At 39.0% G+C, this 27,657-nt stretch overlaps 1 protein-coding gene across 1 annotated transcript in view; it reads left to right on the top strand.

Annotated features, from left to right (window-relative positions):
- Window positions 1-2,141: 2,141 nt before the first annotated feature.
- Window positions 2,142-27,657, top strand: part of LOC119743485 (leucine-rich repeat-containing protein 9-like) — a gene marked incomplete at its 3' end in the record, with an annotated part of 155,025 nt that continues 129,509 nt past the window's right edge. The window contains 5 exon segments of the mRNA XM_038219907.1: window positions 2,142-3,879; window positions 4,468-4,664; window positions 4,793-4,924; window positions 5,961-6,140; window positions 10,048-10,171. Of these exon segments, the coding sequence (XP_038075835.1) occupies window positions 3,670-3,879; window positions 4,468-4,664; window positions 4,793-4,924; window positions 5,961-6,140; window positions 10,048-10,171 (843 nt within the window).

The raw sequence follows: 27,657 nt of genomic DNA, 5'->3' as shown, positions 1-27,657 counted from the left end.
GCCTTGACTTCAGGCTTTCAATTCTGAGAATTTTGGATGCAATTAGGCTCGAAAGCAGTGTTATTTTGCCATGTGCCATCATCGTTTTTCAAGATGGCTACTTTTCCACTTTGGGAAAAAAAGGGGTCGTCTTCTTTGGGTGAGAATATCTCAAATAAGTCAATGGTCAACCCACCAAAAAATGAAAAGAAAATGAAAGATACTATGTTGATCATCATCCTTCTGTACAGCTTAAATACCTGTGAGAGTTCTGAGTATTTTTAAAAGAATTTGGAAGTATGGGCATTTAGCACTAGTGTCTATGGGAATTTTAATACAGGGTTGCACCCTTCGGCTCTGACTATTTTAGGTGCTGACTCTGGAGGGTGCTGTGGCATGCTATAGCAAATCTTCAGCTAAGCAACATGTCAGTGGAATGACTAACAAAAAAGGGAGATCAAAAATGTAGTTTTTTGCACAGAATCTCTTTTTTTCATTGGTTGCTTATAACTGGTGTCCTTGTGCACCAAAGAGATTTCACATTGGCCATTAGCCTAATTAATAAACTTTCCAGAAGTACCTGCACCTGTGGCTTCTCATTAAACATGGATATATATATATAATGTATAGATGTTTTCAATCGGTTGTCAAACTTTTGCTAGAAATGAATTTTAAATATGATATCGGCAATTCCATGTTTTTTTCATTCTGTCTGAGTACAGAAATAAATAACCCACTGCCAATAAACTTAAGGAGCCCTCCAATAATTCATAATAAATGATATAGGTAAAATTAACATCAATGTAATGATCAACCCATTTATTTTATAATAATCTGAGTAATTTCCAAAGTTTAATTATATATGAACCGTGTCTGGTCGATTTTAAAATCATCTTATTAAGTTTACATGACTCCCAACAAATTTTAAAATAGATTCCAGGGAGAAATTTTATAACATTGGCTGTGTCAGCACATATGCCGAAACAGCCTTTGTTTTTGTTAAGATTTTTTGTTTTGTTTTTCTGCTTAAAAATGGAAAAGCATTGATTTTGTTCTGATTTGGTTTTTCTTTTCATTTTTTAGTACAACCGCAAATCCCATAGACTTTGTACATGTTTTTTTAACAGGGCCATTTTGGACCTTAAACAGACTTGTATTCTAATGAAACCTAACCTATGTAAAGACCCCATAGTGAGTTTGTGTCCCGAAGAGACATCATGATTACATCATCATGGGTCATGTGACGTCAAGGGAGGGGGCAGGGCATGGTTTTAGTCTCATCCCATTTTGGGAGATGTCGTTAGTGGCAAGTTCCAAGAGGCCAAACAAGTGAAATTAATTTAAACAAAAACTTGCTTAATGACAATGTTAAAATCTGACATGTTTTAACATGTTGTCATTTTTTTCAACAGGCAATTTACATAAGACTGTAGAATTGAATGGAGTAATGTTTTTCTGTCCATTTGGGAATAAAATATTTGACGTTCTCACACACTGTTTTCATGCAGATAAAACAAAGTTGCCAAACTGTATTGTGTCACAAATTATCAGAAACAAATTTAAGGCATGTTGTATCAAGTTGTATCAGGAGACCGGTTTCTTGTCAACATTTTTCCTGACTCCAAAGAAAGGGACTGGCAAGTGGCACCCCATCATAAATATCACACTAACATTCAGTCTATCCAAAGCCCCTCGAGTATTTACAAGGATATCACTAGTAGTAGCAGCAAGCTTACGAAAACGAAACATCCTAATCCTAATGTATCTGGACGACTGGATAGTCATAGGGCGTACATGTGATCCAGTCAACATGGGCTCTGACATCATAACTCGGCTTTATTATCAATGAAACAAATTCACACCCAACCCCAACACAGTATCCAGTCTTTTTGGGTGCAGACATAGACTCCAACCAAAGATTGTATCATAAATCTTCGATGTTGTGTTCTCATGTTTCTCTCAAAGAATGTGGCCCCAGCAAGAGCATGGCTCGTGCTGTTTGGACTGATGGCAAGCATGGTCCAAAATTTTTCACAGAGGTTAAATAGCAAGCATTAATAAGGTAAAAGAACTATTATTTTAGTACATGAATTTGAGGTTTGTCAACAAAGAGGTTTGGCAACACTAAACGAGGAAAGTTGGGTAAGCTTCGAAGTGCGCCACGTTAGGGAACACGACTATACTATCCACACAGACAACACAACCGTATATCAATCGTCATGGTGGCATCCGATCGCCCCAACTGTGTTAACTGACTTGGGACATCTTCCATTGGTGCATCCAGGAAGAAATACAACTATATGCTTCCACATTCCAGGAGATCAGAACAAGATCCCGGATACCCTGTCTAGGGGTTTGATAATTCTAACAGAATGGACACTCAACAGAGAGATTGTCCGTCTGCTCTTCACCAATATCGACAGACCCCACACCAACCTCGCAACAGCCATCAGTGCTCAGCTCCCAGTATTTTGCTCACGGCGCCCAGACCCCAAAGCATGGGCAGTGGACGCACTAGCAATAAAATGGATCGGGATGTTCGCATATGCTTTCCCACCAATATCCTTGCTTCCAAAGGTCCTAAACAATTTAGAACAGGAGACATGCTGAATGTTGTTAGTAGCCCCATTCTGGCCACACCAACCCTGGTTTCCGAGGCTGATCAGGCTGGCAGTTTGCACTCCGTGGATACTACCTCAGAGAGTGGACTTCATATTCAAACTGCAGTCCCTTAATCTTCATCCAGCCCCATGGGACCTTCATTTAACTTGCTGGCCTCTGCGCAAGAATTGTTCAGAGCAGCAGGCCTTTCTCAAGACGCTGCAGCTCTCGTAGCACACTGCCGCCAAGCCTCTACTTTACGACTCAAGACTTCGGCATTATTACAATGCAACAGCCATCAATGCCCTACTATTACAATGCAACAGCCATCAATATCCCTACTAACAAAGTCTAGTGATCAAACCTCAGCTTCTCTGACATTGGTCGGTGATTTTTTGCTGTACCTTTACAATCACAGTCTGACCGTAGCAACAGTCAAGAACTACTGGTCGGCCCTTTCCGCTCTCCACAACGGATTTGAAGATGGTTCAGTGATCTCAAACAACAAAAAGGAATGTTTTTTGAGCATCCCCCAATAAGAAATCTTATACCTTCTTGGGACTTCAACCAAGTCCTACAGTCATTAATGAAGCCCCCTTTGGAGCCCCTGGGCCAGGCTTCATTGTACCACATGACTCTTAAACTAGTGTTTCTCCTGGCTGTAGCCACCTCTCGCAAAAGGAGTGAACTCCACTCCCTTTCGGTTGAACCAGGACACATTCCTTGGGAACCAGGAGGCATCCGACTCATTCCCTCAACAGCCTTCCTGACTAAAAACCAATCCATCCGTTTTACACCTCTGGATATTTTCGTACCAGAAATATGTACAATATCGGCTATCCCTACCGACAAAGTCTGGTGCCCGGTGCAGGCTCTTAAATGGTACATCAGCCAGACCAAGGCACTACGTGAGAGGACCTCACAACTGTTCATAACAACAAGACATTCACACTGTGCTGCTTCACGTGACACCGTTGCTCGATGGATAGTGTCGGTGATTAAATCAGCAAACCCGCATTGGCCTTCAACGGACAAGGGTTCATCTAAACAGAAGCCTCATACTCATACAGTGCGAGCACTGTCAACATCATGGGCTTTCTTCAGGGGAGTTCCCCTCGAAGACATTACGAAGGCAGCATGTTGGAAATCCTCCACGTTCACATCTTGGTACCTCAAAGATGTGCTCCAAACCGAGGGCGCACCAGGACAGACAGTCCTGTCAGCGGGTATGTCCTCATCAAAAAGGAGCACGACAAGAGAGGAAACCTCCTAAGACATAACAGGAGCACCTCCCTTGTGGTGAGTTTGTATTCTCTTAGAAAGAAAGTTCACGAGTCTACAAGAGAACACAATTCACCCATTTGCGCCTGTCACCCTGCAATTCTATGCAAATGTAGTTGCTATTTGGGTAAGATGAACGAAGTAGACACCCCCCCCCCCCCAAGTCATGTGGGATGAGTCTACTAGAGAATACTTACCCAAATAGCATCCCGCCCACTTCCCACACTCTAAGCTCGGCTAGTTACCTTCTTGACTGGCACGAGAAAAGAGACAGATTCAATATGGCGGCGACGCCGCATGGCATCATGGGTGGGTGCCAAGAGGCGCATTATTGTGCAATTAAATGCTTAGCGAATTGGCTTGCCAGCAAAGGGAAATATGCAAATGTAGTTGCTATTTGGGTAAGTATTCTCTCACAGACTTGTCCCACATAGGAGGGGGGATTCCAGTTTTAGTATTTTAGGGAACCCTCATCTCAATGCATGGTTTTTGGATTTGTTTCATTGGTATTTTTTCCAAAGCCATCCCAATTTGTTGAATGAAAATTGTAGATATGCCTTTTGGAAAGATTATGATGCATGGTTTTCCATTTCTGTCTTTCATTAGATTGAAAAGTACATAGGAGAGCTTGAAAGTTCCAAACTGAATACGAGAGAATTTGAAGAGGAGGAACAACTTGGAAGTGGTACAGAAAGTGACGCACAAGATATGATGCAAACCACAGGATCTACTTTCAGCAAGATGCAGAGCAAGTTACAAGCTTTGGAGGATCGCAAAATAACTTGCATAAAAATACTGCAAGAGTGAGTACATTTTTTTAAACCCCCAAATCGTTTAGTTTAGATGCCATTTAATTTATTAAAAATGCTTTTGTTAAATAGGAGAATAATAATGAATAAACGTTCCTCTCTGTGCTTTGCCAAACATGCAGGATGGATACATATTATGATGAAGCATTTTCACGTGTGAAGCAGTCCACAAGGATCTCTATTAAAAGGTCGCTTGCTGAGCTTGAGAGTGGAGGGAATGTCAGATTTGAAGAAGGCCATTCTTCGAGTGCATGGTACAGTTCTTGCATTCAGTCTTTTAGCCATAACATTTTTTTATTTGTCCCTCAGATTTGTTATTTCAATTTCTGTATAAAATCAAAGTTATTGCTTTCAAAAATTCAAAAGCATTGGTGACTGGTTGTATCCTGATGAGTACCAGTTGCTCAAAAAATAGAAAAAACACAATTATTGTTTAATCAAACAGGTGTTGCATTTTTCCTTCGCCACCACATCATAACTGGCTGATTGCCAGTATCGAGTCCTGCATTTGGTATCTTTCTGGCATCATTAATTGTGTTTCTCTTAGATATTCTGGTCGGGACGAAGTCTGCCTGAGATGATGTGCTATGTTCATATGTTTTGTACCAGTTGTAGATTTTTCTAGGTCGCTGTTGAAAAAAGGTGTTCATGATGAACAGGTCGAGCTCTGCACAGAGACTCAGTATGTGTTGTCTGTTATAGTAACACAGAGGGTGTCGCTGTATAGAGGCCTAAGGGTGGATTCCATGGCACTTTCCCCTTGCCCCTTTTGCCATTGAAGATTTGTGATGTTTTCTCCTTCTGTCACATCATAACTGGCCGATTGCCAGTGTCGAGTCCTGCATTTGGTATCTTTCTGGCATCGTTAATTGTGTTTCTCTTAGATATTCTGGTCAGGACGAAGTCTGCCTGAGATGATGTGCTATGTTCATATGATTTGTACCAGTTGTAGATTTTTTTAGGTCGCTGTTGAAAAAAGGTGTTCATGATGAACAGGTCGAGCTCTGCACAGAGACTCAGTACGTCATACATCTTTCATACCCAGCAATCCCCTACTATGGTGGTACTGGAAGTTAAATTATGAGTGATTATAATTTTCATTTAAGAATGCATAAAGCATCAGTTTTTGGATAATTCATCAAACCATTTTGTACTGTCAATTATAGATAATCAAATACATGATGAGAACAGCTCTGTGGTAGTTAAGTTACAATCCCTACCTCTAGTTGAAAATCCATTTTGTTCACATTTATGTCTTATACATGTTATGTTTATTTGAAAATTCTGCAGGTTTGCATCTTGCCATGATCTCATTCTGTCACGATTCTGTGCTGCTGATTACAAAGCTTACAACATACTTGGCATCCAGATTCATGGCATCACAAGAGTTCATAACAGAATGCTACGATACCGCTTTGACAACAAGCTATGTGCTATTATTGAGGAAGATGAACCACTTGCTGTCACCAGGTAAGACAATTGGGAAGAAATTGATCATACCAAATCAGATTTATATGAGGCCGGCAAATCCATTCATCCTCTTTTTTTTTATAGGACGTGTACTTCCTAGACTGACCTTCAAGATATACGGGCAGCCAACTGTCCCCGAAACAAGCATTCCATTATTACATAATTTGCACGAGTATGCCACTTAAAACCATTAAAATTGCCAACATATTTTTATTCAACATTTCTGAAAAAAATACGTATATATTTATAGAAACAAATTTATAGTTCCAAACAGTAGTGGATATGTTTCCCAATACGGCCTACCTAAATGTGTCCGAATTTCTCATCGTCCACTCTACGCAAAATTATTTCTCATCGAGGGAAAGTTCCTCCACATGCAATAGCGGTGTCATAGAGAAAAAGTTCTCACGACAAACACACCATACACAACGGCGGTGTCCTATCATATCGGGACTCCCACATTAGTAATGACCAGGTCCGGTTTTAGGGTTGTTGGAAGGATCGATGGAGGGATTGTGTTGCCATCAATTGCGTGTCTGCTTTCTAAATCATCACAGTATAATGAGTTGTCGGGTTTACTAGCTGTATCATCAAACAATGTGCAGATCTCTCTAAGGACATTATTGTTGCGGTAAGTATAGCGACCATGTTGTAACATTACTGGACAGAAGTTAAGTACGTGAAGGAGGGTTTCTTTTGATGAGCAGAGAGAACATTTATCGTTGATTGCCTTTCCTCACAGACAGAGATTAGAGTTAACTGGTATGGTGTCAATGATAGAATTCAAGCCAAAGTGGAGTACTTTCCTGGGGAGATTGTACATTATGGATTTCCAGGTGATGTTAGTACATTCAAGATTCATAAGTCCCAAATGGCTTCCTTGCTTTGCTAGGGATTGGATTTTGGTTACCCATTCTTGCTTTATTTCGTCGGTTATGGAAGTTTTGATGGCTTTTTTTCAGATTATCTAAGTGTTTGGGGTGGGTTCATCTCCAGGTTCTGGCACTTTGCTCAGTGCACTTTGCAGCTTGTTTTCGGTAAGGCTGAAACGATACGCCTGTGTCACAATACGATACGTATCACGATACATATCAAACGATACGATATATATCGCGATATATCTTGGTATAAACAAATTAATAAAATCATAACAGATGAACTTAATCAGGGTCTAAGTCCTCTTTAATCTGTCTTTACTCGTTTCTGATAATACACAAATACAGTAATAAGGTACTACCGTAATTTTCGGAATATAAGCCGCGCGGCGTATAAGCCGCACGAACGCAGCGGTTTCAATTTTGTAAGGCCTCCAAATTCTTGTCAAAATGCTCTGACCCAGTTCCATTTACACTACAGAGCTATAAAAAGGGCCACAAAAGTTATATCAAATCATTTACAATCGATACTCTTACAAACAAATATGGAAATTGATGATGAGAAATAAACTACGGGAATTACTGCTGGCTGCCCCGTCCGGACCCCGGCCTTAAAAGTTAATGCATGGCCCGGCAGCCTGTGCCGGTGAATGACAACATTTTCCTGCAGCACGTGAGAGAGTATGCAACCCACCGTGTGTTGTCTGTGTTCCTTCCTCCATGTCTGACTGGAGCGTTACAAATCTTGCTTTGGTGGAAACAGTTGCTGATTTGTTTTGCCCTAAGACTAAACTGGTCCCGTTTTACCTCAAAACTTATCAAATGTGTGTGATTACTAGCGAGTAGTTACGTTGAAAGTCCAAGTTTCGATCGTAACTTTCTTCAAAAAATTCAAAACCAAAGATCTTGTCCAATCATGGGATTTTATAGTAGTCGGCCTCGTCTTCCTCTTATATATTTAACACAAAAGTGGAAATGCTGCGTAGCACTGTGGAGCATATGTGACAAGAAATACAAATTATAACAGTGCTCACCGGAAAATGACTCCTGAACTTTCATTCGGTGCACCTTCTATGGCATCTGTTCGTCCGCTCGTCGTTCCGGCCGTCTAGTCAGGCGTCCGTCCATCCGGGCAGCTTAGTTTCGGGATGGTAACTTGAGTGAGAAAGGTTGTGCGTAAATACTGGCAATCCTGGACAAGAGACAAAAGGGTCAGGTCATTAATAAAGGGTCCACGATTGACCACATGTCCACGATTGAAATTCGAGGGCAAAACCAATGAGAGCTGTTGCAAAAAAAAAGAGAGTTGTTGTAAAAAGAGTACCAACAAAGGAATGCGGATTAGGGACAATATCGGGTCTGCGATTGCTGGTGTTTACAAGCTAGGCATGTGAAGGGGTGAGCTTAGCGGAAAGAAGTGGGGTACCCAGGTTCACACAACTTACTCGTTGTGCTTGCCGATTACCAGTAAAGTGGGAGTGTGCCGACTTAAACTCTGGGTGACCTGATTCCATAAAATAACAACACTAACTTTGAAACCTCAACACCGATCTACCAGTTCCACTGATAGTATACCAATATTGAGTGGCTCAGAGTGAAATGGGAGGAATATTATCGCAAGGTAAAATCTGGACCTCATATAACTGACATATAGATCCTTGTCATTTGACATATTTGAACTTTTATTTCAATACAAACTTGGTGGAAAATGTACTTCTCTCTTCCAAACCATCCCTTCGCAAAAGTTTGAACCCAACTCTGTAGCACTGGCTCTTTGGAACAATACGTGCAACGTGGACACCAGCATGCATTTGCACATAAATACCGCATCATGGAACAAGAATGATCCTAACTGTTGAATGGTATTTTCCATTCCCCATTGGGGAAATGGGACTTTTTGAGCCCCAGTGTGCATGGGAGCAATAATGAATGCCACATGATGTGAGTTCCACCCATCAAATGACAAGGATCTGTATGTGAGTTATATAATGCCAAACATTTCCCATCTCTTTCTTTCACTGAATATCTCCATTGTGATTTGTGCGGAAACCTGACCTTTTTTCCCCATGAGGATGATAGGCACTGCCTAATCTGCCTAAGACCACCTCATCACAAAATCAACAGAATCATGGTTATTTCTGTCTTTGAAGACTGCAACCAGTCATTTCCAACATCAACTGATGAAATATGCAAATGCAAGAGGGCAGCAGCTTCAGCCCACTGTCACTGAACTTAAGCGCACACAATGTACATGCAAGTTCAAGGTGCTGTGATTTATTTATTTATTCCATTTTTTTTTACCCAGGGTATGCCCAAACAGTTTAAAACTGGTTTCCATTGGGGCCCTGCATACAATAAATAATGACTACAAACATGTATAAATATACAATACATTACAAATACAATAAAATGCATTACAGTGAGATAAAACATTATTTGAATAATGCATAGGTGTTAAGCAAATGTTATAAATACAATATATTTTAAAACTATTATAACTACATGTACAGTATGAATGCTTTACTATAAAGTTGATTCAGTGAACATGAAAAATTTGGATCTATCTTGTAACATCAAGAAAAGAAAGAAAAAAACATATTGCTGTAACTATATTCGCTGATTACGGGAGGGGCGAACCCCGCGAAAACCCTTTTGGGAGAAAACACGGGGAAATTCCCATCCGGCTCCTTATTATCTTCTTATTATTATAAGAATGATGGCTTTTAGGTTAAAAAATAATGATTTAAAATTAAATCAATCAATATTTTGACACAGTTACCCAAGTTTCTTTTGAAACGCACATCCTTTCCTTTTAAATGATTTGTGATCTTCCCCCAAAAAACATTGTAGCAAATTTCTACCAAAGCTGTTCTGGTGTGTAAAAAACAGGTAAGGTTATCGCAACTGTCTTGTTAGTGCAAACTAGAAATGTAATGCTATGTGCAGTCCTTTACGGCCATTTGTCCAGGTCCCTTTGTGTTACTGTTCTAATGTGTTATTAATATTTTGTCTCTCTTTTTTCTTGTACATAGAACACCTACTCTCAAGAGGCTCCAGGAGTACTTGTTCTTCGTTTGGGATCCTGATTTACCAGGTGGTGAAAATGAACCAGTTAAGATTCTTGAAGAAGGGCCTATGGATTGTGATACATACAGTGTAAGTCTTTAAGTGTTATTAATCAATTTTATTGCAGCTCAATAGACACAGGGAGAGTGTAATGACAACCACATTTTGTATTAGGACAAAATTGGAAACAAAAGTTTTTAAATGATCAGTATTTCACTGGAAAGTTCTCATTTTATGCTAACTATAAATAAAATGTATGAACCTTAGCTTTCTTTTTACTATAGTGGCCCCATTGTAAGTAATATTGCAGAGTCAGCTGCTGAAATTCTAGTACCCCCTTCTGTCCTGAAAGTAAAAGTGTTTCGGCACTTTTGCCGAAACAGCCTTTGTTTTTGTTAAGATTTTTTTATTTTTTTTTTTTGGCTGTTTCTGCAACCAGCCGAAACAGCCTTTGTTTTCGTTAAGATTTTTATTTTTGGCTGTTTCTGCAACCAGCCGAAACAGCCTTTGTTTTCGTTAAGAATTTAATTTTTTGGCTTTTTCGCAATTTTGCGAAAAAGCCTTTCTTTCTGTTCTCATTTTTTTTTTTTTTCATCTTCTTTCTTCTTTTTGTCGCCTAAACCCCATAGACTTTGTGCACGTTTTTTCTGGCCTCCACTTTTGGCATTAATCTTTGTCATACATCATTCTAAGTTTGCATAAGCATAGTCCCTGTAGCAAAGATGTGTCCCGAAGATTGACGTCATGGTGACGTCATCGACTAATTTATTATAGATTTTTTAATATTTAATTTTTCCCGTAGACTTTGTACACAGATATTAAAAAAAAATTGTCGATTTTCAAAGGGCATTTTTGACTCTTTGCCAGTAATTCATTTGCACCAATATTTGTCCGAGCAAAGACCCTAATTCAAACAACATTGTGTAATGATGACGTCATGATGACGTCATCCGGTGTGTATTGATAGGCAATTAAATTGTGACACTTTTAATATTTAAAAATGCATAAGAAATGAACCGTACGCGTCCGCAGCATTCTGTTACCGGCAAGTGGTAGAGTAGGTTGAGGTCTTTATTTCTTTCAGTGTGCGTGAAATCACGTGACCCTTGCTTCCGGTCGAAAAAGGCTAAAACCGGAAGTGGCTTATTATTTGAAAGTGATAATAGATATGAACTTGCTTTTAACGGTGTTAGTCTGTTGGCTAAAAGTATTCTTCAAATCATCTACCAATGACGTCATGCAATCTTCGAGCGCCCTCTAGCGACAGGTTGAAAATTAGCAAAAATGTATTTTGAATAGATGTCTGTGGCGAAGTTTGTCGGAAACGCCTAAATATTGGTGTATATGATGACCTTGACCCACTTAAGACGTGTGCGAAGTTTTAGGCAAATGACGTCATCAGACCGGAAGTTATAATGAAAAGACCGTTTTTCTTTTGAAAATTCCTGAAAAATCAACCATGGCAGTTTTTATGTTAGTTTTTACTTTAATTGTCGATTTAAGGGTAGGTCTAAAACATATCAAAGCTTCGAGGCAATAAGCGAACTCGGACATGCCCTACGCACGCTTAAAACTTCAGGTTGACAATACCTCTGCTCTAAAACATGCACAGAACGTCTATATGTACATGTACATACACGTACGTTACGCACATACATCGTATGTCAGTCAGCCTGCAGAGCACGTGTTGCCGAGGTCAAATCCTGTCCACATCACAGTGACCGTTTTAGCCGATTTTCGGCTAACCTTGACAGATTTTATGTTCATGCATGCGTGTAGTCAGGGGCGTATAATAAAAAATCATTATGCCGAAAAGCCCTATGTTACGTATTTAAAGGTGCAGTTTTTCTGCAGTGGGATTTTCCACACATCTTTTTCTATACAACACTGATATCTTACTGAGTAGTTCTGAACTTCAGCCGAGAATTACTATGAGAAAGAAAGAGAAATCGTATTTTTTCGCGCTGTCTGTTAGAAGGAAAGATAAATCGTATTTTTTTTCGCGCTGTCATTCGATTGAACATATTTCTAAGGGTCAGAATATCAAGTAATATTTCATAAAAATGTTTCAGTTCAAAGGCAAATTACAAATTTAAAGGTCCAATTGTTCTGCAGTGGGATTTTGTTTAGCCCGTTAACTTTGTACACGTGTTAGCCCCTTGACTTTGTACACGTTTTCAAGCCACCATTTCTATAACTTGGCGATCTGGAATCGTCATCAATGTTACAGCCAAGGAAGACCCTCATACAAAAATTATGCCAAGACTATGACGTCATGATGACGTCATCACCCAATTTTTTTTTCATTGATTTTTGAAAATGTACGTGCATGTTATGTTGTCCTATATCTACAGAACTGTAAGTCTGATTGGGTTGAAACTTGGTATGTGGTTAGACCGGGATGTGTTATAGGTAAAAAAAAAAATTAGGTGACGCCATGATGACGTCATCCGGAGATTTTATATGAATATTTGAAATTTTTGACCTTTTAGCCATATCTCATGAACGTAACATGCAAAATTCAAAATTCTTTGTGTATTTGGTCTGTTAGGTAAAAGGTATTTGCACAACATTTTGAACAAAATATCTGACATCATTATGACGTCATAAAAATGCGATTTTTCAAAACACATATAAGGAAAGGTCCGACTGTCATAAAACTTAATGGGTAGGTAAATAATGGTACTAGTATACAAAGTTTAAAGTGACGTCAAGATGACGTCATCGTTTGGTTTTTATAATTTTTAGATATTTAAATTTTATTGTGCTTCCACAAATTGCACACTTTCTTTCATCGGATTGACATTAAACTTGGTTCAAACCAAAATCACAATGACAAAATGTGCATTGAGAAGGGTCTTAAGGATGACGTCATTGCAGGGCAAGTGACATCATTTGATAAAATTATACTTTAGGAATTATTCTAAGCGTTTTGAACAACCTTTAACTGCATAAAGCACTCTGAAAAGTGACTGCAAAAGGACAAACGAAACAAATATTTGTAAAATGCGAAAAATCCCTGAGTTCTGTTTGCAAACAGATGTGACGAAAATGCCCCCAGTCATTTTCTTTAGACTCACCTTATGTCCCTAAATTAACTTCCATCCATGTACAGATGTAGAATAGGTTTCCTCCAAGTTATGATTGTTTTAAGAGGCATAATTTATCGCTATTTTACCACGATGTCAGCTGTTCCCATGCATTACTGCAGCGCACATGTGTTTGTACGCTAAAAATAGGGTTTGCTTAAATTCAAGATGGCCGCCTTCTAGACCTCTAAAACTGTTTCGGATTGGCCTGTAGTTTTAAACGATTATTTCTTAATTTAGTCTTTAAAACTTAGGAATAACACACTAGAAAGTTGCCTTTATATAACTTTTATCTAGTTCAGTCCTCTAAGTATGTTTTTGGAAGATTATTTATGAATAAGGAATTATTTACAGAATTTCTTGTACTTTTCGTCTGCTAAGACATTCATGAATATTTATGAGACGAGGTCACTGTATTTTACTGAATGGGACTAGGTTTGTTTACGTTCGGTAATAACTTTATTCTTGGGTTTTCTTGATGTACTTCAGTCATTTCCGATCCAAGTCTTAGGTTTAACTTAAAATGTAGAAAGGGGAGATTATTGTATATTTTGATTGATGAATTTGCAGCATAAATTATGGATTTCTCAGGTGAGTGAAAACTTTGTTGTGCATGGTAATTTTTGCCAGTTTCCAACTTATGGGCGTGGCTTATTTACTACGCGTATGGAGCGCCGCGCGTATGGAGCGCCGCGCGTATGGCGCGCAGTTCAATGGTATAAAAAGGACAGATTTTGGTTGATTTGGGGTTGGTTGGTTAGTTTTGCTTGTGGGTTGAGTCTTGTACTGCTGATCGCTGAGGCGGAGCTGAGGAGGAGCCTAGGGAAGTGTGATAGTATTGAGAAGTTTATAGGGTGGAGTCTGAAAACGGAGGAGAAGCCAAGGAGGAGCTAAGGAGAAGTGCGAAACTGAGGAGGAGCTTGGGAAATTGAGGAGGAGCTTGAGAAACTGAGGAGGAGCTTGAGGAGCCAAGGAGGAGCTGAGGAGCTGGGACAGTTCGTAAGTTATTAATAATTGGAGTGGAGTGGAGGAGCAAGATAGATAATTGCAGTCTTTGAATTATTTCCAGTGCTGTTGACATATTCAAGAAACTACTGGCTGACCTGTCAGAGGGCTTGGATGGAGGTTTAGTTATATTTATTATCTACTGGCAGACGTAATTGCCTAGTGATACTTATATTCTATTGGCAGACGGAGTTGCCTAGTTACTTATTTTTCTACTGGCAGACGGAGTTGCCTAGTTATTTATTTTCTACTGGCAGACGGAGTTGCCTAGTGATACATATTTCCACTGGCAGACGGAATTGCCTAGTGGTACTTATTTTTAACTAGTGATATTATTTGTAGGTATTGAGGTTGCCTAGCCCTTTAAGTTCAGCACTGTTTACTGGAATAATTTGAGTCAACTATTATTCCCCCCAGTACAGAGTGTACTATATTTTATTGAATGCACTCAGCCATTTTAATATAACATTGTTGACTAGTGGAGAGAGAGAGTGCTATTCCTTATAGTATAAATAAGTATATTCAGCTCATCCTTGATATTGTAGATTTGTTGTTGAAGTTGAATTAAATTACTGTTCTTCGAGTTGTGCTATTTAATGATTGCCTGAAGAGAGTACTTTCTTTTAGTCCGTCCTTAGGAAAATAAGACCTTGTCCTGCTTATTATCTTTTCACCTTGGTCATATATTTTGACGGCGAACCCTAGTCTTAGATCAAGAAGTACTAAACCGGTGAGGCGGAACTCCGGAGGTTTAGGGCCTAAAAATTTTCCGCCTGGTGGCAGCGCTATCGTGGACTGTTTCTGAGACGAATAGAGACAGGTCCCGTTTTTCCGCCACACAGACATACAGCTCTAGTTTCCTTTTTTTTTTCTTTTTCAGCCCAAGCCCATAGCATTTGTACATGTATTTTTGTCACCGGCACTTTGGGCACTAAAATCAATCCGATTGCCTTTATACTCAGCACACACTTAGACCAGCATCTGAAGATGTGCCCCGAACATTGACATCATCGTGACTTCATCATGAGTCACGTGACGTCACATTATATGCGATTTTTCTGTTGTGACCATTTTCTAGCAGAATTCGGCTAGATCTGACAGATTGGGCTATATCTCCAGAACTACAGGTCCGACTGGGTTGAAAGTTGGTATGTACCAAAGATCTTATAGCGCCGAAGTCGCAAGATGGGGAACTCCATAGAAATTGCTAAATCGCCATGGGCGCCATTCGAGCAAGCAAACCATTGTGCAAGCCATTGTTTGCACAATGGTTTGCTTACTCGAAGCAAACCATTGTGCAAACAATGGTTTTCACAATGGTTTGCTTACTGGAATGGCGTCCATGACGATTTCGCAATTTCTATGTAGTTCCCCATCTTGCGCCTTCGGCGCTATAAGATCTTTGGTATGTACCTAGACCAGGATGTCTTATAGATGAAATTTAACTTGACGTCATGATGACGTCATCACATGGCATATGACGTCATATAAAATAAACATATTTTGAAGGCCTATATCTCCTGAACTACAGGTCCGATTGGGTTGAAAGTTGGTATGTATCTAGACCGGGATGAGTTATAGATAAAAATTGAAGTGACGTTACGATTACATCATCATGGGTCACGTGAGGTCACGTTAAAGATTAATAGATCTTTGAAAATCAATATAAATTCAACCGTGAGAGGCCTGAACTTGACGTTTGCAGGAATGGATAGAATAATCCAGGGTCTTAATTTTTATATATTATGTGCAAAATCACGAGACCCTTCCTTCCGGTTGAAACCGGAAGTGCCTTGTAATTTAAAATTGGTGAAAGATGTGAACTTGCTTTCAACGATGTATGCTATGGCTAAGTTGTTATTTACAAACAAAAATATGTGACGTCATCATGAGATCATTACGTCACATGTGACGTCATAATTCAAAGCCCTATGGGAATGTAATCACATATTATATGCCACCAGTTATTTTCAACAGAACTACACATCCTTCCTGGATGGAACTTGTACTTCAAACTTTACATGTCACATGTCACAAAAAAATACCGAAACAGCCCTGTGTTTGTCAACAAACATAAGTCTAGTTTTTATGCCCCGCGGCGAAGCCGAAGGGGCATACTGTTTCCGCCTTGTCCTTCCGTGGGTGGGTGGGTGGGTGTGTGGGTGTGTGTGTGGGTGGGTGGGTGTGTGGGTGTGTGTGTCCGGACAAATCTTGTCAGCACGATAACTTGAGAAATACTTAACGTATGAACTTCAAATTTGGTCTGTGTATTGTTCTTGGTAATCCTAAGAGGCCTATTGCATTTGGGGCCGAAAGGTCAAGGGTCAAGGTCACAGTGGCTGAAACAATAGAAATTTTGTCAGCGCGATAACTTGAGAAATACTTTACATATGAACTTCAAATTTGGTTTGTGGATTGTCCTTGGCAATCCTGAGAAGCCTTTTGCATTTGGGGCCGAAAGGTCAAGGGTCAAGGTCACAGTGGCTAAAACAAAAGAAATTTTGTCAGCGCGATAACTTGAGATATACTTTACATATGAACTTCAAATTTGGTTTGTGGATTGTCCTTGGCAATCCTAAGAGGCCTATTGCATTTGGGGCCGAAAGGTCAAGGGTCAAGGTCACAGTGGCTGAAACAATAGAAGTTTTGTCAACGCGATAACTTGAGAAATACTTTACATATGAACTTCAAATTTGGTTTGTGGATTGTCCTTGGCAATCCTGAGAAGCCTTTTGCATTTGGGGCCGAAAGGTCAAGGGTCAAGGTCACAGTGGCTAAAACAAAAGAAATGTTGTCAGCGCGATAACTTGAGATATACTTTACATATGAACTTCAAATTTGGTTTGTGGATTGTCCTTGGCAATCCTAAGAAGCCTATTGCATTTGGGGCCGAAAGGTCAAGGGTCAAGGTCACAGTGGCTAAAACAAAAGAAATTTTGTCAGCGCGATAACTTGAGAAATACTTTACATATGAATTTCAAATTTGGTTTGTGTATTGTTCTTGGTAATCCTAAGAAGCCTATTGCATTTGGGGCCGAAAGGTCAAGGGTCAAGGTCACAGTGGCTGAAACAATAGAAATTTTGTCAGCGTGATAACTTGAGAAATACTTTACATATGAACTTCAAATTTGGTTTGTGGATTGTCCTTGGTAATCCTAAGGAGCCTATCGCATTGGGGGTCGAAAGGTCAAGGGTCAAGGTCACAGTGGCTAAAACAATAGAAATCTTGTATTTAATCTGAGATCATAGGGATTAGGGATTAATTCATATAAAACCTACAGAAGACACTAATGCTGTCAATGAACGTTCCATTTGACCAAGGTACATGTAAGTTGATGTTAGAGTGGTGTTATGTCATGGAAACAGTCACGGTTGCGGGGCATTTGTGTTTGTAAACACACCTGACTTGTTTATTTTTATTTTTCAGTCATTTGCCCTTTGCATTTGTACACGTTTTTTTGTCCCCGGCACTTTGGGCAATAAAATCAATCCAATTGCCTTTATACTCGGCACACACTTAGACCAGCATCTGAAGTTGTGTGCCGAACATTGACATCATCGTGATGTCATCGACTAATTTATTATAGAATTTTGAATATTTAATTTTTCCCATAGACTTTGTACACAGAAATAAAAAAACAATTGTCGATTTTCAAAGGGCATTTTTGACTCTTTGCCAGTAATTCATTTGCACCAATCTTTGTCCAAGCAAAGACCCTAATTCAAACAACATTGTGTAATGATGACGTCATGATGACATCATCCGTTGTGTATTTATAGGCAACTAAATTGTGACACTTTTAATATTTAACTAGAAATTGTGGTTGTGAACAACCACAGAGCTGTTCCCAATATTGATTATCTGTTGGACCCATAGACATATAAGTAGAGATCTATGTCTGTTTGCAACAGAAGATAGGGCTTTTCCGCATTATGATTTGTTTTTGTCAATACTACGTCCCTGACTATGCATGAACATAAAATCTGTCAAAGTTAGCCGGAAATCGGCTAAAACGGTCACTGTGGACAGGATTTGACCTAAGCAACACGTGCGCTGCGCGCGGGCTGACTGACATACGATATGTACAACGTACGTGCATGTACATGTACATGTACATTGTGGACGTCCTGTCCTGTGCATGTTTTGAAGCAGAGGTATTGTCAACCTGAAGTTTTAAGCGTGCGCAGGGCATGTCCGAGTTTGCGTATTGCCTCAGAGCTTTGAAATGTTTGAGACTTACCCTTCAATAGACAATTAAAGTAAAAACTAATATAAAAACTGCCATGGTTGATTTTTCAGGAATTTTCTAAGGAAAAGGGGTCTTTTCATTATAACTTCCGGTCTAATGACGTCATACACCTAAAACTTCGCACACGTCTTAAGTGGGTCAAGGTCATCATATACACCAATATTTAAGCGATTCTGACAAACTTCGCCACAGACATCTATTCAAAATACATTTTTGACAATTTTCAACCTGTCGCTAGAGGGCGCTCGAAGATTGCATGACGTCATCGGTAGATGATTTAAAGAATACTATCAGCCAAGAGACTGACACCGTTGAAAGCAAGTTCATATCTATTACCACTTTCAAATAATAAGCTACTTCCGGTTTTGGCCTTTTTCGACCGGAAGCAAGGGTCACGTGATTGCACGCACACTGAATAAAATAAAGATCTCAACCTACTCCACCACTTTCCGGCAACAGAATGCTTCGGACGCGTACGGTTGATTTCTTATGCATTTTTTCAATATTAAAAGTGTCACTATTCAATTGCCTATAAATAAACACCGGATGACGTCATCATGACGTCATCATTACACAAAGTTGTTTGAATCAGGGTCTTTGCTTGGACAAAGAGTGGTGTAAATGAATTACTGGCAAAGAGTCGAAAATGCCCTCTGAAAATCGACATTTTTTTTTAAATTTCTGTGTACAAAGTCTATGGGAAAAATTAAATATTCAAAATTCTATAATAAATCACGTGATGACGTCAGCATGACGAAAAGTTTCGGCATACATCCTCAGATGATGCTTAATAACTATGCTGAGTTTAAAGTTGATCGGATTTAAAATAATTGCCAAAGTGCCTTGTAGAATAAAAACGTGTACAAAACCTATGGGAAAAGTGGAAAAAGAAAAAAAAAAAAAAAAAAAAAAAAAAAAGGAAAAAAAACTAGATGTGGTTGTAACTGAACAACCACAGAGCTGTTCCCAACTTGTTTTTGATTGTCTATTGGATAATAGAAAATAATGTAATGATTTTTGCAAAAATCTCTAACTTTTAAAATTGAAATTATTATCTTACATAATTGCACTTCCGGTAAAAACCGGAAGTAAAGGTCACGAAACCTTGACATATACATTTTCATTTATAACCCTTCCCTGTCTATATATTTACCAAGTTTGAGATCAATCGGTCGAATAGTTTTATAGTTAAAGGACTATAAAGATTGCCTCATTAAATATTCATGACGTCATAACATGAAAACATTAAACTGCCCATTAATAATAATGCTACATATTTATCCTTTAATGTTGCTTAATACTAATATAAGGTGTCAACCCAATTAAATTTCTAATTCATTAGATATGATAATTAGGGTCTTAATTTAACACTTCCGGTAACACCGGAAGTAGAGGTCACATGACCCGGATATACCAATATTTATCTGTAACACTTCCCAGTCTGTATACCTGCCAGGTTAGAGATCAATCGGTCAAATGGTTCTATAGTTATAGGACTGTAAAGATTGCCTCATTAAATATTCATGACGTCATAACATGACAATAATTAAGTGCAGAGAATAAATAATAATGCAATATAATTATCTGTCAATATAGCTTTGTATCAATGTGAAGTTTCAACCCAATCAGATTAATAATTCATGAGATATGATATAGGGGTCTAAAATAACCACTTCCGGTAAAACCGGAAGTGAAGGTCACGTGACCTTGACATATCAATTTTCATTTATAACACTTCCCTGTCTGTATAACTACCAAATTTGAGATCAATTGGTCAAATAGTTCTATAGTTATAAGGCTGTAAAAATTGAATCTATAAATAGATGTCACGTGACCCCTGATGACGTCACGATGACGAAAAGTTTCGGCATACATCTTCAGATGATGGTTAATGACTATGCTGAGTTTAAAGTTGATCAGATTTAAAATAGTTCCCAAAGTGGCTTGTAGAATAAAAACGTGTGATATATATTTGAAAATGCATGTGTCCAACTTCCCCTAAAGCAGAACAAAAATCACTGAGACAAGTCTACTGATAGGCGAATGGGGGCGCCATTCACTTTATACGGTGTGCCGTTATATTTTTTTGGTGACGCGCAGCTGTCCTTATTTTGATCCCATAAAACTTAAGGCTCTGTGCCTTAAGTACAACCGTTAAAGTTATGTACTGCCCTCTTTTGGCGAGAATGAAGGGACGTAATGTACATTGAACGACGTTTCAAAGCCACGTGTACGTGCTATACACATTGTGGAAGTCCTGCGCATGTTTTAAAGCTCTCTACCGCAACTTGGGCAAGGGTATTTTTTGCCGACGTCGCGTCAACTGTGTGAACAATTTGACAAGCTGGGAACTTGGCACTGTTGAGGCAAATGTTTATGCTATCATTTAATGGGCGATTCAAGATTATATCTGTACGGATTGATTTTTCAGGAATTTTCTAAGGAAAAAAGGTCTTTTCATTATAACTTCCGGTCTGATGACGTCATACGCCTAAAACTTTGCACACGTCTTAAGTGGGTCAAGGTCATCATATACACCAATATTTAGGGGATTCCGACAAACTTCGCCACAGACATCTATTCAAAATACATTTTTGAAAATTTTCAACCTGTCGCTAGAGGGCGCTCGAAGATTGCATGACGTCATCGGTAGATGATTTGAAGAATACTATCAGTCAAGAGACTAACACCGTTGAAAGCAAGTTCATATCTATTACCACTTTTAAATAATAAGCCACTTCCGGTTTTGGCCTTTTTCGACCGGAAGCAAAGGTCACGTGATTTCACGCACACTGAATAAAATAAAGACCTTAACCTATTCTACCACTTGCCGGCAACAGAATGCTGCGGACGCGTACGGTTGATTTCTTATGCATTTTTAAATATTAAAATTGTCACAATTTAATTGCCTATAAATAAACAACGGATGACGTCATCATGACGTCATCATTACACAATGTTGTTTGAATTAGGGTCTTTGCTTGGACAAAGATTGGTGTAAATGAATAACTGGCAAAGAGTCGAAAATGCCCTCTGAAAATTGACATTTTTTTTTAAATTTCTGTGTACAAAGTCTATGGGAAAAATTAAATATTCAAAATTCTATAATAAATCACGTGATGACGTCAGCATGACGAAAAGTTTCGGCATACATCCTCAGATGATGGTTAATAACTATGCTGAGTTTAAAGTTGATCGGATTTGAAATAATTGCCAAAGTGGCTTGTAGAATAAAAACGTGTACAAAACCTATGGGAAAAGTGGAAAAAGAAAAAAAAAAAAAAAAAAAAAAAAAAAAAGGAAAAAAAAAAACTTTAACGAAAACAAGAGCTGTTCCCAATTGAAATTGGGAACAGCTAAAAACTTTAACGAAAACAAGAGCTGTTCCCAATTGAAATTGGGAACAGCTAAAAATGCATAAGAAATCAACCGTACGCGTCAGCAGCATTCTGTTACCGGCAAGTGGTAGAGTAGGTTGAGGTCTTCATTTCATTCAGTGTGCGTGAAATCACGTGACCCTTGCTTCCGGTCGAAAAAGGCTAAAACCGGAAGTGGCTTATTATTTAAAAATGGTAATAGATATGAACTTGCTTTTAACAGTGTTAGTCTTTTGGATAAAAGTATTCTTCAAATCATCTACCAATGACGTCATGCAATCTTTGAGCGCCCTCTAGCGACAGGTTGAAAATTAGCAAAAATGTATTTTGAATAGATGTCTGTGGCGAAGTTTGTCGGAATCGCTTAAATATTGGTTTATATGATGACCTTGACCCACTTAAGACGTGTGCGAAGTTTTAGGCGAATGACGTCATCAGACTGGAAGTTATAATAAAAAGACCCTTTTTCATTTGAAAATTCCTGAAAAATCAACCATGGCAGTTTTTATGTTAGTTTTTACTTTAATTGTTGATTTAAAGGTAGGTCTAAAACATTTTAAAGCTTCGAGGCAATAAGCGAACTCGGACATGCCCTGCGCACGCTTAAAACTTCAGGCTGACAATACCTTTGCTCTAAAACATGCACAGAACGTCTATATGTACATACACGTACGTTACGCACATACATGTACATCGTATGTCAGTCAGCCTGCAGGGCACGAGTTGCCGAGGTCAAATCCTGTCCACATCACAGTGACTGTTTTAGCTGATTTTCGGCTAACTTTGACAGATTTTATGTTCATGCATGCGCATAGTCAGGGACGTATAATAAAAAATCATAATGCCGAAAAGCCCCATGTTACGTATTTAAAGGTGCAGTTTTTCTGCAGTGGGATTTTCCACAAGTCTTTTCCTAGACAACACTGATATCTTACTGAGTAGTTCTGAACTTCAGCCGAGAATCACTATGAGAAGGAAAGATAAATCGTATTTTTTTTCGCGCTGTCATTCGATTTAACCTATTCCTAAGGGTCAGAATATCAAGTAATATTTCATAAAAATGTTTCAGTTTAAAGGCAAATTACAAAATCAAAGGTGCAATGTTTCTGCAGTGTTTTTTTGTTTAGCCCGTTAACTTTGTACACGTGTTAGCCCATTGACTTTGTACACGTTTTCAAGCCACCATTTCTATAACTTGGCGATCTGGGATCGTTATCAATGTTACAGCCAAGGAAGACCCTCATACAAAAATTATGCCAAGACTATGACATCATGATGACGTCATCACCTAAATTTTTTCATTGATTTTTGAAAATTTATGTGCATATTATGTTGTCCTATATCTACAGAACTGTAAGTCTGATTGGGTTGAAACTTGGTATGTGGCTAGACCGGGATGTGTTATAGGTAAAAAAAAATTAGGTGGTCGAGACCTGAACATGATTTTTGCGGGAATTGATAGAATTATCGAGGGTCTTCATTTTTGAAATATGTGCAAATAAATCACGTGACCCTTTCTTCTGGTTGAAACCGGAAGTGCTTTGTAATTTAAATTGGTGAAAGACGCGAACTTGCTTTCAACGATGTTTGCTCTGGCTAAGTTGTTCTTTACCATAATATTATAGTAATAGATGAAACTTTATGTGACGTCATCATGACGTCATCACGTGACATGTGACGTCATAATTCAAAGCCCTATGCGAATGGAATCACATATTATATGCCACCATTTATTATAAACAGAAATACACATCCTTCGTTGATGGAACACATGTCACATGTCACAAAAAGCTATCGAAACAGCCCTATGTTTGTCCACAAACATATGTCTAGTTTATTAGTATTATTATTTTTTATTTATGGATAAGCACTGAAAAAGAAAGCAGTGCCCGCTTGTAAGGCCATGACGGATACCCGGGTACCGGGGTATCCGAAACTGACCACTGATTATGGTTACCCAATTCCATTTTATCAATTTTAGTAACCAAAACTGCCTTTGTAAATTTCGACACATTTCAGGAAGGCAAGTGCCCCTTTCTATTGATTACTTGCCGATAAATTGTTAGAAAAAAATCTGAGTACATCATCTATTGAGTCCATTTACTGGCAACTTCCCGATGTGTAGATTGCAGATGACTCAACAAAAGAACCAATCACAGCGCACGTACTAAGTGCTACTCGGGATCTTGCTTGAAGCACGCATGCCCTGAATGACAAAGCATCAAATCACAGCAAAGAACGCAAAGCTCCTTTAGAATAGATAGGCAGCACCTTTCTGGATTGCGGAGTGTTACATGCACTCACTTAGGGTTCCCGCTCGTACTTGGTGAAATTGATTTTCTAGTGATTACTTACGGTTTGAATCCAGACTTCAGAGTTGACACACCCATTTCAGACCTCCTTTTTGGTGGCTGAAGTGGGTAAGCTTTACCAGTTTCTACCGCCTCCCCGGGTGGAACCCTCTCAGTCTTCTTACCAGGATTTTCTGCCCTCTTACCATGGATTTTCTAGTGATTACTCAAAGTTTGAATCTGGACTTCAGAGTCGACGCACCCATTTCAGCTAATCAGTGGGTTGATCTATCGCCGTTTGCAAGTTAGCCACACCCCTAAGAAAACTGTATGGAGTTTATACCCCTCAGCTGAGAGGCTTGATGGGTATCATCATTGCCTATGGTGTCCGTCCGGGCGGGCGTCTGGGCAGCTCAGTAAACAGTATACAGTAAAAAGGTTTGAGGGGAACCTGTCACTCTGGCTGACATGTCACAAGCGTCCTTTTGTGTGTGTTTTTCCTTCTCGCATTGCACTCCTTCAGCTTGTTTGGATTTTAATCCTCTCAAACTCTACCAACCAAGGAAATGTATGGGATGCTCTTTTCTAATTATTAGTATCATTATATTTATTTTATTAGAAATTAAATGGCCTTTATGCCTAATGTTAATTCTCATTGCTTTTTAGAGTATTTATCCTTAAAAAAGTTTGTGCAAATTGGAATAAGAATTTCTCTTTTGAAGTATTTTAATTGTGATGAAATTAAGTTGTTTGATTAAAATTATTTGATTAAAGAGTTATCAACAAAAACTTTTTTACATGAATTTTCCAGGAATCCCTGAAGACTGAGACAAAATTCACTGATGCTGTTGATAAAATTAAGTCGTGCCACTATTGTTTGATCAGTCACAGACAGTCAAGAATCCCTTCCTCTTCCCCTGCCATGCATTTGTATGCAGGCTAGTAAACAGTCAGATCACATTTGCGTAAACACTCTGACTAGTCAAATTCCATTAGCAAATAAAAGAGGAAACTTAGAGGTACAGCTGGGTTATCAACCACCTCCTGTCAAATCCTGGCTATATTAAAGTAACAATGGAATTCTTAACTGTAAAAAAAAAAAACAGTCACCTTTGTTTGATGTTGACTGATGTGATAGCACAGCTGAATTTCAATCCAGGGAGGGAGGGTTACTTCAACAAATGTGCTCTTGTAATCGGGCCTGAATTATCTAATAGGCACAGTAGGTACTGTGCCTGGGGCCTAAAACAAAATTGGGGCCTACACAAAATTCGGGGCCAATGAAAATACCACAGTGTGCCGTATATAGGCCTACCCACACACATCCACCTGCAGAGAAAACCTTTTGTAAAGTTTTAGGGTCTCTCTCAGAATTTTCTATTTCACCAACTGACGCCATACAGCATGTAGGCATAGTAGGCCCTATGTATAAAAGTCTGTCATTTTGATTCTGAAGCCAGGGGCGTAGCAAGGACATTTTTATTTGGGGGGGGGGGGGGGCTGGTACCATCTGTTTTCGTCCCCCAATAAAAAATGCGGACTACATTAACTTTGATTCTACAGCTCAGACTAGCTGATTAAATGACTCCAAACTCAAAAATGATGTTTACATGACGATATTTCACCAAAAAAAATTGGTTAAAGTGGTCAAAAATTGCCTCAGATCACACCACTCGAGAGGACCAAGTGGGCCCCAAACCCCAGGCCATTTCGGCTTCACACTCCCTTTAGTTCTGATCACAATACACATGTATGTACCCCCACCCCCCAGACGTTTCAGAAGCAATTGACTCCCTTGGTGCCGACAGGCTTTTAGAGGTAAGACTATACCAGTTTGGCCTGGCTTGATTTTTACAGTGTTTTGTACTTTAATAGCATCAACGTGAATTTGGTGCCGGTGATGCCTTGGGTGGAGTGATAACTAGGGCCTATAAAACACTTAATCCGGGCCTACCTGTAATGTCCAGATCTGTCATTTTTTTACCCCTCAGCCCTCAGCCGAGAGGCTGGAGGGGTATAATCGTCGCCTGCAGCATTTGTTCGTCCGTCGTTCAGCTCAGGCAGCTTAGTTTCTGGATGATAACTTGAGTTAGAAATGTTGTTTTGGATTGTAACTTCGGTAGGAGTAAGCAAGTGGAGGTTGGTTTTGGTGTCAAAAGTCAAGGTATAAACCATGGTGAGTTTAAGGTAAATGGTTTACGGATGATAAGTTTTAGTAGGGTGGCCAACCAGTGTTAGAAAAATACAATTTTTTCTTGAAAATGACAGCACAGCAGGAGCCATGATTTTACAGGATGCTTTAGACTGTCATTCCCTAACAATCCAGTAAGGTATTAAGGATAATTTGATCGTTGGCTTTTCCGCATAGTAGCGGAAAAGCCTTTCTTTTTGTTCTCATTTTTTTCTTTCTTCTTCTTTTTATTCCCTGGCAAATCCAATAGACATTGTACATGTCTTTTCCACCCCTCACTTTTGCCTTTCATCTTTGTCATACATTCAAAGTCAGCATAGGCTTAGTCCTTATAGCATAGATGTGTCCCGAAGAGTGACGTCATCATGACATCACCATGGGTCACGTGACGTCATCATTCATGTGCATATTACAATGCACATGAATGATGACGATGACACCATCAGTGACAACATCCTAATCAACCCACGCCACCCAGATTTGCTTACATTCCGCCATCTTCATTCACGCACACAAGCTTTGTTTCATTCCCCCACCCGCAGTTTCCCTAGAATATGGAATTCTTTACCGCCTCATGTCAAAGACTCAGCTGTTGTCGACTCCCTTCCTCGATTCCTTAGGGCCCTCAAGCAGGCATTCTTATCGGTAACTTAAGTCAACCCATTGCTCTTTTCTTTTTGCTGTCATTTTGATCACCCCTGCGGGGGCCGTTGTTTTCTGTGTTTGTAATCTGTCTTTTCAACGTTATGTGCGGGGCTGCATACCCACGGGTAATAGTAGTTCATTTTACTTTTGCGGTCCCTGACCCACATAACTGTCATTTGTCTTGTCATATTCGGATTTTCGTCCCAGGTCCCCGCTACCGTCTTACTGTACTTGTTGGTTGTTGTTTTATGCACGTTTTACTCAATTTTTGTTTTGTTTTGTTTTGTTTTTGTGATGGTCGAATAAATAATAATAATAATAAAGTCCTATATCTACAGAACTGTCGATCCGATTGAGTTGAAACTTTGAGTAGACCGGGAGTAGACCGGGACGTGTTATAGATGGAAATTAAAGTGACGTTATGATAATAAAAAAATATTAAATATTAAGGTGATGTCAATGACGTCATCGTGTGATTTTATATGATTTTTTTGATTTTTGGACCTTTAAGCCATATCTCACGAATGCAATATGTTAAATTAAAAATTCTTTTGGTATTACGTTTGTTAGGTAATAAGTATATTGTCAAAATAGTGAAAATTGTGTGACGTCATTATGATGTCATCAAAAATGCAATTTTTTAAAACACATATAAGGGAATGTCTGATCGTCATGAAACTTGGTGGGTGGGTAGATAATAGTACTACTATAGTACTCAAAATCTGAAA

Source organism: Patiria miniata, unplaced genomic scaffold, assembly GCF_015706575.1.
Source record: "Patiria miniata isolate m_02_andy unplaced genomic scaffold, ASM1570657v1 HiC_scaffold_11, whole genome shotgun sequence".
In the NCBI taxonomy this organism is placed as follows: domain Eukaryota; kingdom Metazoa; phylum Echinodermata; class Asteroidea; order Valvatida; family Asterinidae; genus Patiria; species Patiria miniata.
Note: the sequence above shows the minus strand (reverse complement) of the source record. Positions and strands in the feature narration are given on the sequence as shown.